The sequence below is a fragment of the Mirounga leonina genome, unplaced genomic scaffold (genome assembly GCF_011800145.1).
Source record: "Mirounga leonina isolate KUSES-001 unplaced genomic scaffold, KU_Mleo_1.0 Mir_118, whole genome shotgun sequence".
In the NCBI taxonomy this organism is placed as follows: Eukaryota; Metazoa; Chordata; class Mammalia; order Carnivora; family Phocidae; genus Mirounga; species Mirounga leonina.
This window is the reverse complement of record NW_023270277.1, coordinates 6,683,728-6,694,938: the sequence shown is the minus strand read 5'-3', so window position 1 is coordinate 6,694,938 and position 11,211 is coordinate 6,683,728. Positions and strand designations below refer to the sequence as shown.

Sequence of the window (11,211 nt, the reverse complement as noted above, 5' to 3'; positions counted from 1 at the left end):
CTGGGTGGCTCAGTCGGTTGAGCGGCTGCCTTTGGTTTGGGTCGTGATCCCAGAGTTCTGGGATCGAGCCCCACATTGGGCTCCCTGCTCAGTGGAGAGCCTGCTTCTCCCTCTCCCTCTGCCTGCCTCTCTGCCTACTTGTGCTTTCTCTCTCTCTCTGTCAAATAAATAAATAAAATCTTAAAAAAAAAAAAATACATAGGTATAGTTAACTGATTCCCTTCCTCTCTCCTGACTTCTTACCAATGACCTTAGGTGGAAAGAATTCTTATTCAGGGAACCACTTGTCATTTCTGATCCATACTGAGTTTTTTAAATTATTTTTTTTTAAGATTTTATTTACTTATTTGACAGAAAGAGAGAGACAGCGAGAGGGAACACAAGCAGGGGGAGTGGGAGAGGGAGAAGCAGGCTTCCCGCGGAGCAGGGAGCCCGATGCGGGGTTCGATCCCAGCACCCTGGGATCATGACCTGAGCCAAAGGCAGACGCTTAACCAACCAACTGAGCCACCCAGGCGCCCCTTTAATGATTTTTTTAAAATAAAAATTGTACAGTTAGGCTATATACCTTAAGTATTTATAGCTTTATTCTATCTGGCATTAATAATTAATAGTGGTTTGATACTACCTGATAATAGCCATGGTCATTTTGGTAAGACATGAAGTAGAGTCCACTGTCTTTTGGGGCTAAAATACACATCTGTACTACTGATAGCATGTGGAAAGACAGAACTATTCTGTAACTGTTGTTTCCTTCGCAACAAGCTGGTGGTATCTGATGAAGAACCATGTTACCTGGCTGAAACTCCAGGAGAAAAGTAATGTACAAGTCACTTTATAAAAGCCAGTGTTGTCAATCGTATATAATGGCTGTATGCAAGCTCTAGTAATCGAAGTTAGTAATTTGAGAAAGGAAGAGTTTAGCTCATAAGCGGCTGTGTAGTTACTAGTGCAGTAGCTGTTGAGCAGCTTTCCAAAAATCTTTGGAAGGCCAGTAAGCCATCTTCAGGAGCACACCCACATCTGGCTGTGGGACTGAGGGCAGATTAGTGCTAGAATCATTTTCTTTTCTCACCCCAAGTCCTCGCTCTACTCAGGCTTTTCTCAGCCTCTGTTACCACACTTGTACCACCTTTAATCACAAAGTGTTACGTCTTAAAGGTACCGAGTAGCTTTTTTTTGGTGACTAAATGTCTTCACCAGAGTTGGCGCCTTTTTGGAGATCCTCTGAGATCTTGTCTTAACAGACCGACTCAACTGGAAGAAAAAGAAAAGTGAGAGGCACTTTGTTTTACATTATAGTTCCTCAGTTTGGGTACAGCAGAGGTGGTGATTCCCACAGAATAAATACTGTGTTTGCATTATTTAATACAACTTCTCAGAATCCACTCTTGTTTAATTTTTCTTTTAAGATAGGGATGACTGGGTGCCTGGGTGGCTCAGTTGGTTAAGTCTCTGTCTTGGGCTCAGGTCATGGTCCCAGGGTTCTGGGATCGAGCCCTGAGTTGGGCTCCCTGCTTAGTGGGGAGCCTCCCTCTTCCTCTGCCTCTGCTCCTTTGCTCTCTCACTCAACTCTGTCTCTCAAATAAATAAATAAAATCTTAAAAAAGAAAAAAAAGGGGGTTGACTATGAGTCAGTTTGAGATTTCAAAACAAGTGAACTTTTTGTGGCAGTCTCACTGTTGCCCTCCCTCCCTGCAAAAATCCTAAATTCAGGTGTTCCCCAAAATAGTTTTTAAATTGAAAGTCATCCGTGATAGATAAAAATGGTATTAGAGTAAAAAGTTAAAGTAGTACGAATTTCTAAGATTCTGGGAAAGAGTTTCTCAGGTTCGTTTTGATAACTATTAAAATTGGTGATGTTGAGCAGAAGAACTTCTTACCACCTGATCCTTTGAATCTTCTCAGGTAAGAGGATGATGGTGTGGAAGCGTTAGTTTTCATGCTTGCCTCTCGTGTTTCGGTGTGCCCCTTACTGACCTCTGTTGCTGTGTTCCTGGTCCAGCAGCTTTCCAGAGTGAAGCCACAATCTTGATAGAGTTTGCCGATTTTATAATATATGGACTTCTGGGGCTTTGTTAGGTAATTTTAAAATTAAAAATTTTGCCTGAGCTTTAGGCCCTTTTAAAATATCTTTATGTAAACTTTTAAAAATTAAGGATTTAAAATATAATGTTTTTCTTTTTTAATATAATATTTTTGTTTATTTCCTTTAAAATAACTTATGGATGTAACCACCACATTTTGTTTAGGCCATTTTTAGATAAACAACAGGAAAGTTCCTGAGTAAGAACTACATTTTCTAAACTTTTTCTTAGCCTTTTTTTAAAAATCTGTAAACAGTCTTCTTTTACTTCTTCAGTAATATATTTAAGTGAATTTGAATGTCTTAAATGAGTTCTTCCAAACTTCTAATTTTGTACTGTAGTTGGTATTTTTATATAATGTTAATTGATAGTATCAGTGGCTATTTTTCCAGAATGCAAACATGATTGTGTCTGTTCCTTGCTTAAACTTTTCACTAGTTTCACATTGCCTAGATCAGTGCTTCTCAAACTTTGCACTGAGGCAGAAGAGTGAGAACATCTGGCTGGCTAATCACTAGCACTGAGCACTTAACATGTTGAAACTGTACCATGGGGGCGCCTGGGTGGCTCAGTCCTTAAGCGTCTGCCTTCGGCTCAGGTCACCCAGGGTCCTGGGATCAAGTCTCACATCGGGCTCCCTGCTCAGCGGGAAGCCCGCTTCTCCCTCTCCCACTCCCCCTGCTTGTGTCCCCTCTCTCGCTGTGTCTCTCTTTGTCAAATAAATAAAATCTTTAAAAAGAAAGAAAGAAAGAAACTGTACCATGCTTTCACATCCATTTATTGGTTTTATTCCCCAAACAAACCTATGAGGTACAGGTATTAGTATCTTAAAATTTCTATGAGAATTTTATTCTACTCCATGATATTATTATTATTTTTTTAAGATTTTATTTATTTATTTGACAGAGAGAGACAGCGAGAGAGGGAACACAAGCAGGGGGAGTGGGAGAGGGAGAAGCGGGCTTCCAGCGGAGCAGGGAGCCCGATGCGGGGCTCGATCCCATGACCCTGGGATCATGACCTGAGCCGAAGGCAGAAGCTTAACAGCTGAGCCACTCAGGTGCCCCCATAATATTTTTTTTTAATTTAATTTTATTATGTTAGTCACCATACATTACATCATTAGCTTTTGATGTAGTGTTCCATGATTCATTGTTTGCGTATAACACCCAGTGCTCCATGCAGAACGTGCCCTCCTTAATACCCACTACCAGGCTAACCCACCCCCCCACTTCCCCATGATTTTTTTTTATGACAAAACGATATTTATTTACCATCAAGTAAAATTGATTGTCCAAAAAGATCTCTATCATATTTGTCTTCTGTGACTTTTTGTTTTTTAGGATTTTATTTTTAAGTAATCTTTACACCCAGTGCAGGGCTCGAACTCAGAACTCGGAGATCAAGATTGCATGCCCCACTGACTGAGCCAGCCAGGCACCCCTCTTTTGCAACTTTTTTTTTTTTTTTTAAAGATTTTATTTATTTATTTGAGACAGAGAGAATGAGAGACAGAGAGCATGAGAGGGAGGAGGGTCAGAGGGAGAAGCAGACTCCCTGCCGAGCAGGGAGCCCGATGCAGGACTCGATCCCGGGACTCCAGGATCATGACCTGAGCCGAAGGCAGTCGCTTAACCAACTGAGCCACCCAGGCGCCCTCTTTTGCAACTTTTTATTCTTCTGGGACACCTTGTACAAATCCCTCAGTTTGAGAGGCACTAGCTCATTGGATCAAGTGTATATTTCTTTGAATAAAACAGGAAATGAAGACATACTTAATTGCTAACCCAATTTTTTCAAATAATTCTATTCAGTAGACGTGACTGTCAAATTGCTGTATGTATTTCTAGACTGCTTTCTCTTGATCCCTGTACTTACCCTTATTTTGGTTGAGCACTGCTCTGCTCTGGGCATGCTGGCTGACTTGTTCTGTGATGTACTGTTCTTCATAGTTGATGTCTTAAATTTTTCCCCTCTCTAAAATAATTGTACGGGGTGCCTGGCTGGCTCAGGCAGTAGAGCATGTGACCCTTGATTTAGGGGTTATGAGTTCAAGCCCCACATTAGGCCTAGAGTTTTTAAGCACACACACACACACACACATAAAAAAAGATGATTGCACATTCCCATTTTCAAACTGCTACATTCCTACTGTTCCTTCTTAACAAGTCAAATATCCCTTCAGGGAAGGCCTGTCTAGCCAACGGCCACCTCCAGCACAGCCAGATGCTCTCTCTGTGTTGCCATTGTCCCTTATTCACATATCTCTTAATGCCTGGCATATGGTATTGGTGGACTTACTGCTTTTCTTACTAAACTGTGAGCTCCTCGAGGGCAAGAACTTTGTGTTTTCTTTATATCCCCTCTGGCCAAATACAGCACCCGGCACCCAGCCAGCACCAAGAAATGCTTGCTTGAATGAATGGATGGGTGAAAAGACAGGCTCTTTCTAGTTAGTGTTTGATGTAACCTAGCTCTACTATTAGAAACTACGACGTGCTATGAGCCAAAGCATTCAACTAATGACAACCACGTGACCCCTGCTCTCGGCCTATGCTTCAAGTCCAAGGCAGTATGGATGTAGTTACTGTGGTAGTTAATGATTCAAATGCATATCATTGTTCTTGTCTGTAATAAAATAGCTTTTTATTGGTACTCATATTTTATCTTCTTTCTTTCAGGAATTGTTGGATAAGTATTTAATAGCCAATGCAACTAATCCAGAGAGTAAGGTGTTCTATCTGAAAATGAAGGGAGATTACTTCCGGTACCTTGCTGAAGTTGCATGTGGTGATGATCGAAAACGTAAGTTTGTTTGGTTTATGGGTAAAATTAAAAATAAAAAAAAGGAAGGGAGGATAAATGGGATACTGCGACAATAATCTCTATGTAATCTCCAGGCCCTCTGTAACTTTTTTAAAATCTTGGAATCTTAAAAAAAATCTTGGAATCTACATAAAAGAAAATTAATGTTACCTTAATGTTCTCAAAAATGAAAACAATCATGAATTTACATTATGTACTGTTTTTGAAAAACTCATAAACTCTTTAATTATAATCTGCTAAGGTATTATTTAAAAGAGGCATAATCTTGGGCGCTGGGTGGCTCAGTCGGTTAAGCGTCCTACTCTTGATCTCAGCTCAGGTCTGGATCACACGGTCCTGAATTCAGGCCCTGCGATGGGCTCCACACTGGGGTGGAGCCTACTTAAAAAGTAATAATAATAATAAAAAAAAGAGGCTTAATTTTTTATACTTTAGAATTTGGTTAAGCACATTTTTAGCCTCCTTGTCATTTGCATAAGCTTTGAGAGATTGTGTTGTCAGGTGGCCTTTTGTGTCATTGTACCTTGAAACTTAACTGGAAGTCACATACAGAATACAGAAACAGGATGTTGTACTTTTTCTGTTTGATGTACTAATTAACTACTACCTTCCTGTTTTGAAGGATCATTCCATTGACTGCTAAGTATATATAACCAAATTTCTGAGGAAGAGAGGTGAGATGAGATGTTGCTGGTATATAATTTGTCATAGAAAATATAGATATGGGAAAGAGAATAACTGAATTGCTGGACTTAATTGTAAAAAGATCAAAGTGATTTATTAGCAGTGGACTCAGTCTCCGGGAGTATTAGTAGCTGAGGTCCTATTAAATTTTGTGTATGTGCCTGCTACTGTATTTATCAAGTTCTAGGTAGAAGTTGCACCTAATTCCGTATTTCCAGTAGGCTCATTACTTTGTTTTTTAATTTTGCCCCGTCCAAAAAGAGTGTGCACCCTCAAGTAGTCACTGTGGCTTCCTAGCCTCACAGAGATATTAACTGAAAGTGGAGCAGTTTACCATCCCAAATATCAGTATAATTGAAGATACAAAGAGAAAACTGTTGTATCCCGCTATAATAAAATTTGTATACTAAACTTACTATTGATGTATAATTTCTGTTGTCATAAAGATAGTAAAGCTGAAAGCGACAGATATTTGCAAGTCACAAGGATGTCTTTGGAAGACTGGGACATAGCCCCAGCATTAATCTGATTTAGCCCTCTCTGGCTCATTGGCATTTCTGTTCCTATCCATGGAATACTCCCAATAGTCTGGGACTCGTAGATCGTCTGTATTTACAGCCTAGGAGCTGAGACACCTTACTAATACTCATTGTAGTATTTCCTTATATGCCAAGCAGCAAGAACTCCTTACTATGTGAGAGCTGTACCAGCCATATTTAGATCAATAAATAATGCCATTTCAGAGGGAGGAAAATGCACATATTCAGGCCATAAAAGGCTAACTACATTTCTGTTCCGGTCGGTATTTCTAAAACTGTAATGGGCCAGTGGTCTCATTGAGAAAACCTACTTAACCTTTTGAAAGCATGGATACAATCAGGGTAGTATTGGTAATAATTATTAAACAGTTTTTTCAGGAAGGTGACATTTTTACTAGGCCAGTAATCAGCCTCTGGTCAGAGCAGATTTTGTTCTGTATATTGACACTTTCATATTGCCTTTCACATAATATATCTTGAGACCAAGATCAGTATTGTCTTTACAAATCACAAAAATAGAGATTTTGGTGGTGATGATCTTTGTAAAGTGTTTTCATTATTTTGAGAAGAGGTACTACAGACAAAATTTTTTCTAGCTTTGAGATATTATTGACATATATCAGTCAAATTATTTTTAAATGACTGCATTTCTAATTAGTAAAATTAAAAGATACGGAAAAAGAAAATTGTTTTAGTCACAGATTTAGAAAAGTCTGATTGCACTATCTCATGTTGTTGGGGTTTTTTTTTAAAGCTGAAGCAAGCAACATTATAAACTAGTTTCTCAGTAACCCAGTACAAGGTAATGTTTTTGGTTTGCTGCCATGGTTTTAAAGGAAGGCCACAGAGAAAAATCCAGCTCCAAATGAGGTAGTAGCATATGTTAAAGGTTAATGTGCTCTATACTTGATGGATATTTTCAGTATTGTGCCTTTTTTTTTTTCCTTCACAGAAACGATAGATAATTCCCAAGGAGCTTACCAAGAAGCTTTTGATATAAGCAAGAAGGAGATGCAGCCCACACACCCAATCCGCCTGGGACTGGCTCTTAACTTTTCTGTATTTTACTATGAGATCCTTAATAACCCCGAGCTTGCCTGCACACTGGCCAAAACAGTAAGTTTCAGGTCATTCTCATAAGTTCTTACTCCTACCGATAAGGTCATTGTCATAAACTGGAAATCTATGGAAGTGACTCACTGAGTTTTATTTTTAATTGATAGTAGAACATAAAGTGGATGTTCACCTATTTTATAAAAATGGTTTGTAATTGTAATCAGTTTGTGTTCATGCAAATATTGTTTACCATGGCTATTAATATTTACCAGGCTTTTGATGAGGCCATTGCAGAACTTGATACACTGAATGAAGATTCATACAAAGACAGCACCCTCATCATGCAGTTGCTTAGAGACAACCTAACAGTGAGTTGTTCATTCTTTTTAATTTTATTTTCTTTTTAAGAAGAAAGGTACTTCCGTTTTACTTCAGTCTCCCTATCTTTTGGGGCCGTTATGTAAGAGCTACACTTTCTCTTAGAAAATGAATATAGAAATATGTAAGTAAAATTATTAAGTACTTGTTAGTATTTTGTATTGGCCAACTGTTCTTTTGTGGGCAGATTTTCAAGTTGAATAGGCATTTTATCAGACCTAGACCTTCCTGAGAAGGTACTAAGATTGTAGGAACTCTTAATATTAACATCACTATTTCATTGGAATGAAGATGTTGATAAAATATGTTAATATAGAAAGTTGTCGTGGTTGCATTATTTTCTTCCTTTGGGTAAATTAGCTACAGCAAGTTAGGGACTATAAGCTTTCATAAAATCACGTTGAAGTGCCCTGTTTTAATAAAAATTTACTTTGTGAAATCTACATGTCTTACAGGCATTTGATGGGGAATAAACCTTAACTTCCATTTATTCCACCTATGTCTCTAGGCCAAAACCTGTTCCATTTAATTATCTTTGTTTTTCTTTTGTTTTTCTCCCTACTTCTTGGATAGGCAGATAATGAAGGGAAAAGTAACGGAGAAAAAAATAAAATTTGAACTTTACTTAGCTGCTTTTATAGGTTCCAGTAAATTTGATATGTCAACAATTTTAGACAAAATGTGGCAGAAGAGACTATACCTTTTAGTATAAATGTAGTTCTCCAGGCCTTCAGTTTGGAGCTTTATCTTTTGCTAGGAAGGGTTGGTTATTTATTATTTATTTATCTATCTATCTATCTATCTATCTATCTATCTATCTATGTTAGTACCATATCTGTTCACCTTTGCTGAACAAGGAAATTGTGACACTTCATTCCAAGCCATTAGAATTCCCTGTACTTGTGGGGTAACAGTAGAATGATGGGCATAAAACACTTCCATAGAAGAAAAGCAAACTGAGCCAATACACCTCTTAGGAATACTATGGAGCTGCTGTATTTTTTAACTGGTATTGTTTTATTTTTTCTCTTACAGAGACAGCTTTTTAAAGATACATGTTCTGTGTTTTTACTTATTTTAGTATTTTAACAGTAACTTAAAGATTATATAAGATTCTAGCTTTTCTAGAATGCTAGAAATGCCACTAGTCTCTTGGTGTTGATCTAATAGTAATTCATTTTTTTGAACTGTTGATTGTAGTCAGTAACTATTGATGATTCCCTTCTTCACTTCATTGTTCCATCCTGAAATTGGAGAGTTCTTGGCGATCAGTTCTGTTTTAACATCTTAGCTAATTTAGGAATGCTTTCCATGTACCTTCACACCCACTGCTACTTCCTTCTAACTTCCATCACCCGCTCCCATTTAACCCTCGGCCACACGCACAGTGGGTCTGCCCCTTTTTCCATATAATGGAAAAGGCCTCTCAAATATTTGGAAACCGTTATTATGACTGTGGTTCGCTTCCCCCCTTAAAATTTTTTTTGCCTTATTCAGCTTATAAATTATATTTCAGTAGTGCTTTCAAGAAGAGCATTGGGCTGCTGTGAATGGAGATACTGTTAAATTCTAAGAGGATATTGCCTTGCCTTGTTTTGTTTTTTAATGATACTATTAAAAAAGAGAGAAAACTTTAAAAATGTATTCAAATAGTGTATGTTTGTGTGTCATTTGTAAATGCATAGTGAAAGGTTTACAAAGATATACTTTGGAGGAGGAGTTGGTGGTGTTTGGGATTTTGAGAAATCTTCCATTCTTAGTCACAGTCTCTATTGTCTGGATAACTTATTATGATTTTTTTTTTCCTAGTTATGGACATCAGACAGTGCAGGAGAAGAATGTGATGCGGCAGAAGGGGCAGAAAACTAAATGCATACAGGGTGGTCATCCTTCTTCCCCTCAAGAAACCTTTTTACTCATCTCCATTCCTTATTCTATTTGGATTTCCTATAGCAAAGAAACCCATTCTTGTGTATGGAATCAACTGTTTATAGTCTTTTCACACTGCAGCTTTGGGAAAACTCCATTCCTTGATTTGTGTTTGTCTTGGCCTTCCTGGTGTGCAGTTACTGCTGTAGAAAAGTATTAATAGCTTCATTTCATATAAACATAAGTAACTTCCAAACACTTATGTAGAGGACTAAAAATGTATCTGGTGTTGAAGTAATCTGAACCAGTTCTGCAAGTGACTGTGTTTTGTATTACTATGAAGATATGAAAATGTAGTCATTACAATTTACAAAGTGTTCTACATAACTTCTTAATTTCTACATTTCCCTCCCTTACTCTTCTTCAGGGGTTTCCTTTCAGTAAGCAACTTTTCCTTACTCTTAATGTATTCCTTTTTGGTAGGAATCCAGAAGTATTCGACTGAATGGAAAAGCATTTGGCATTTCTGCGCTGGGGGTCACAAATTGAAATGCCTCCTGTATCATATGTGATGGAGGTCTTGTATATCTGTGACAACAGGAAGTTTCCTTATTCGTTTTTCATTGCTGCTGTTTAAGTTGACAACTTCCCTTCCCAATAAAAATTCACTTACACCTCCTGCCTTTGTAGTTCTGGTATTCGCTTTACTATGAAATAGAAGTAGCATGTTGCTGCCAGAACACAAGCATTGCTTTTGGCAAATTAAGGTGCATGTCATTTCTTACTACACTAGAAAGGGAAAATAAAGTACACAAGTCCAAGTCTAAAACGTTAGTACTTTTCCATGCAGATTTGTGCACATATGAGAGGGTGTCCAGTTTGTCTAGTGATTGTCATGTAGAGAGTTGGACCACTATTGTGTGTTGCTAATCATTGACTGTAGTCCCAAAAAGCCTTGTGGAAATGTTATGCCCTATGTAACAGCAGAGTAACATAAAATAAAACTACATTTTATAAACCATTTACTATGGCTTTGTAACAGTTGCACACTCATTTTAAGGGACAGATGAATTTACTACTTTCTGAAGTTTATTGATACTTCCCTTTTATCTTATGAAAAATGTAGTAATAATTTGTGCCTGCTTTGTGATTCACTTGTCTAGGGATGCCTGGAAATGTATAAAATTGGACTATATGTTTAAGAGTTAGTGTTTAACCATAGATCAGTTGTGTGGGCCATCTCTTCCTCAGATGTAAATGATCCCTAGTTAAGTGTTATATGGAATAAAGTGGACATTTTGAAATTAGAAAAGTTAATTATGTGAGTATGAGTGCTTTGGCTGGTGTTAGAAGTATGTTTCAGTGGATATTTAAGCAGAATGTCAAAGTTTGAGAGTATATACTTACTTAGTTTTCAAATAATTCAGTTTTTGTAAACATTCAGTTGTACCATTAGTGAGTTTCAGATAATTTTGGTTTCATAATATCACATGGGCTGTTATACTAACCTGTCTTAAGTATTGACCTGAGAATTTATTTTAAAGTGAGAAGATAATCTGAAAAATTCAGCTGTGTAGGATTAGCCTTTATCTCCTAAAATGTGACGATGAAAAGAGAATTGAATGGGACTTGGGAGAATATCCATTTAAATATGGACTTTGGTCCCCAAAAATCTAAATCAGTATGACACTACTTTTTAAATAAAAATTTCAGTGAACATAGGAAGAACATTGTGAATTAGGAGAAAGAATTATCACATCTTAACAAGTACT

The 11,211-nt window shown here is 37.6% G+C and overlaps 1 protein-coding gene across 1 annotated transcript; it reads left to right on the top strand.

Annotated features, from left to right (window-relative positions):
- The first annotated feature begins 4,740 nt into the window (after window positions 1-4,740).
- On the top strand, window positions 4,741-10,746 carry LOC118007361 (14-3-3 protein theta-like). The gene is made up of 4 exons (XM_035000423.1): window positions 4,741-4,892; window positions 7,089-7,252; window positions 7,465-7,560; window positions 9,380-10,746. The coding sequence occupies exons 1-4, from the start codon at window positions 4,835-4,837 to the stop codon at window positions 9,437-9,439; spliced, it is 378 nt and encodes a 125-aa protein (XP_034856314.1). The 5' UTR covers window positions 4,741-4,834; the 3' UTR covers window positions 9,440-10,746.
- The last annotated feature ends 465 nt before the right edge of the window (window positions 10,747-11,211 follow it).